The following is a 2,821-nucleotide window of genomic DNA, read 5'->3' on the forward strand; positions in this document are numbered from 1 at the left end:
TTATCTTCATATTTACGAATTTTAACTTTCTTAATTAACAATTTCGAGATAAAAATATTCACATCATTATTTAAAAATTTTAAAGTCTTTATCAAATTTGTACAATTTTATCCTTATATTCTCGCAAAATAAAATCGAAGTCAAAATTTATAGAGATTGACCAAATCGAAGTCACCTTTGTTCTTTTTAGACCGCCTTTATCGATGAATCCAATGTCGATACCTAACCTAAATCCATCCTCGCCGTAAGGAAAAAGCAAAGGATACTGTAGAGGGAGGTAGGATGGGTGCAGCTCACTTATACGCTGAAACCCTCCAGAATTAGCCTGAAGCACTACATCACGCGGTTTAGGATTTATATCTCCCACGATAAGCCCAGCAACCTCGTCAGTCGTAGGTATATTTTGGACTCTACCGTCACTATCTCGATGATTTTTCAAAATCAACTTAAAGCCGCTGGTATCTTCACATTGTGCTAATCTATCTCTAGCTGATCTAAACGCGATGACGTGTGGGTTGTTAGCATCTAACATATCCTTCAAAGTCTTAATGATACTCTTCTTTATTTGCTTACCCGGTCCTTTCTCGCTAAAACAATTAAAAACAACAAAAAACGGAAATTAATTCGTGGACATAATATAAAAAATATATTACAATAAACAACTCACCCCATAACACCCATCCTATTCGAGACTTCGTTTACGGTATCATGAATATAGAGCTGCGAGAAAGCAGGACTTTTGGAAGGGCCAGGCAAAAGTTCACCGATGCGATGATAATTTTGACCCTGCATGCGAAACACATACGGTGCATTCCCATGGTTCACGGAATTATCAATTTGACCACCAAGCGACGTGAATGGAGAACATCATATTGTATGCTCTAATTAAAGCACGGAAATTTTTGCTTCTCTCATCCTTGCCATACAACATCGACATAAGCACCGGTGGAGGATTTTTTAGTTTAGGCAGCTCCACTTTACCCTTCATGCAACACGTAGAAAATATAGGCCTATTTTTAGCTCCACGTTTGTTAATATGCTCGCCAAACCACATATAAGCACCGCAATTTTGACAGGTATAAAACGGATCTCCATCATCAAAATAACCTGACACAAGAAGCACTCATGTACACAATAATATCAATTATATTTTTTAAAAAATTATAAAAAAAACAACCATAGTAAGTACCGTTTTCTGTTAATCCAGGTTTCACATTTATGATCGGTATGGATCCAAACCCTTCCTGTTCCATAATACACTCATCGGCGTTATCGAGATGTTCAACAAAATCATAATCCATTGCATTATCGTCGTCTGTTTGGTCCTCCCTATCACCATGATCAGAATCCGAATCGGTTGCGAGGAAATGCACGTAATCATCTTCGTAAATCGGCAACACCAACCCTTATATATAACATTTTTTTATTTGTTAATCACACGTACAATTTCGAGAATAAAAACTTAATATAAAAGGCTATCGTACCGGTTTCTGGTGGTCTTGTCCTCGCTTTTATCCGTCTTGATTTAAGTATTGCTACACGGCGCGCTCTCGCACGACAACAAACATCCTTAGGAGGTCGTGAATTCAATAACGCACGTAATTCATCAGATATCATGTTTTCATATGCCGCGATAACACGTGTTCGATTAATCGACTCCATGCCTAGAAATTATGAATATATATTAATCACAACGGAAAATATAATATGTCACTACAACTTAATTACGCGTGTGTGGGCGTTTTTATTAATCAAATTAATAAATCATGTGAGATAAGGGATTGTTTAGGTGCTAGTGTAAGAAAATATGGTAAATTGTTTAGGTTTTAGTGTAATAAAATATGGTAAATGTTGAAATTAAAAAATTCAATAAAATTATAAATGCTAAGAAAATAATAATAAATCATCTTCTAAACAAAATTGCAAGAAAATAAGAAATCAACGAACATCATCACTCCATGGCATTCTCCTTGCGTGTGATGATAGGTACTTGGTCGTTTTCAGGATTCCTGACATCCAATTTAGAACACCATAAACAGTAAATGTTCAGTCGCCAACTTTAGAGTTTTGATTGTAAACGGGGAAAAAACAAAAAATACTTACCAACAAAGCATTTCGTCGGTAATACTGAGATTCGGATTCAACATAATCCTCGTACATCCTGAAACGTTGGTACATCTCCACCTACGTTCCTGTGATAGCTCTAATTTCACAAACCTGATAATACATATCACTGTGTTACGTGAACGACGCTTCCATAAGTCATAGAACTCGACTGCAAGGTCACCTGTCAAACTATACTCTAGATGGATACACCTAATTTTAAGATTTGAAGAAGTCGTAAGACTTTATATTCTGGTTTAAATCTTTAAAAAATAGTGACTTACTCAGTATCACGTAAACCAAAGTACAACTCAAAATATCCTCCGTGAGAATGTTCCACGGAAGGAACAAAAACCAACTCTCTCACGTTGACAACTTTGCCAACAACATCTATGAAACACACACATGAATAATACAGTCAGAACATGAATCGTAAATAAACTCCAAAAGCACAAATAAATACATAAATTAGGCTTACCAACGCAAATATTCGGGTTAACAATACCACTCAATATACTCACAAACTCAGTTAGATTGAAATAGGTTCTACTGGAGCACATATTAATACTTTGCACTAATGTGTCCAAACGAAACACAATCTTGAATCTATGCGGTACTGGTCTCAAGATGCTGTTAACCCGTGATACATCAAAATTTTTAATGCTCACCCACTCATCGACTATCAATCTTGAAAAATAATTATCAATTAATTCATCAC

At 35.8% G+C, this 2,821-nt stretch overlaps 2 protein-coding genes across 2 annotated transcripts; both read right to left on the reverse strand.

Annotated features, from left to right (window-relative positions):
- Positions 1-78: 78 nt before the first annotated feature.
- On the reverse strand, positions 79-832 carry LOC110226298. Its single transcript, XM_021017357.1, has 2 exons — positions 668-832; positions 79-587 (listed from the first exon to the last, which is right to left on the reverse strand). Exons 1-2 carry the CDS (start codon positions 790-792, stop codon positions 92-94), a joined length of 621 nt encoding a protein of 206 aa, XP_020873016.1. The 5' UTR covers positions 793-832; the 3' UTR covers positions 79-91.
- Positions 833-2,534, reverse strand: LOC9305595. The gene is made up of 6 exons (XM_021016819.1): positions 2,388-2,534; positions 2,104-2,217; positions 1,948-2,009; positions 1,485-1,664; positions 1,190-1,405; positions 833-1,107 (listed from the first exon to the last, which is right to left on the reverse strand). The coding sequence occupies exons 4-6, from the start codon at positions 1,660-1,662 to the stop codon at positions 833-835; spliced, it is 669 nt and encodes a 222-aa protein (XP_020872478.1). The 5' UTR covers positions 1,663-1,664; positions 1,948-2,009; positions 2,104-2,217; positions 2,388-2,534.
- Positions 2,535-2,821: the final 287 nt, after the last annotated feature.

Source organism: Arabidopsis lyrata, assembly GCF_000004255.2.
Source record: "Arabidopsis lyrata subsp. lyrata unplaced genomic scaffold ARALYscaffold_7, whole genome shotgun sequence".
Taxonomy (NCBI): domain Eukaryota; kingdom Viridiplantae; phylum Streptophyta; class Magnoliopsida; order Brassicales; family Brassicaceae; genus Arabidopsis; species Arabidopsis lyrata.

Bases quoted from the DNA above. Each gene is read 5' to 3' on its own strand.
- LOC110226298 (XM_021017357.1), bottom strand. From the start codon at position 792: ATGCAGGGTCAAAATTATCATCGCATCGGTGAACTTTTGCCTGGCCCT. The intron at 588-667 runs GTGAGTTGTTTA...TAATTGTTTTAG, and splicing joins AATAGGATGGGTGTTATGGG to CGAGAAAGGACCGGGTAAGC.
- LOC9305595 (XM_021016819.1), bottom strand. From the start codon at position 1,662: ATGGAGTCGATTAATCGAACACGTGTTATCGCGGCATATGAAAACATG. The intron at 1,406-1,484 runs GTACGATAGCCT...GTTATATATAAG, and splicing joins GACAAGACCACCAGAAACCG to GGTTGGTGTTGCCGATTTAC. The intron at 1,108-1,189 runs GTACTTACTATG...TTCTTGTGTCAG, and splicing joins ACCTGGATTAACAGAAAACG to GTTATTTTGATGATGGAGAT.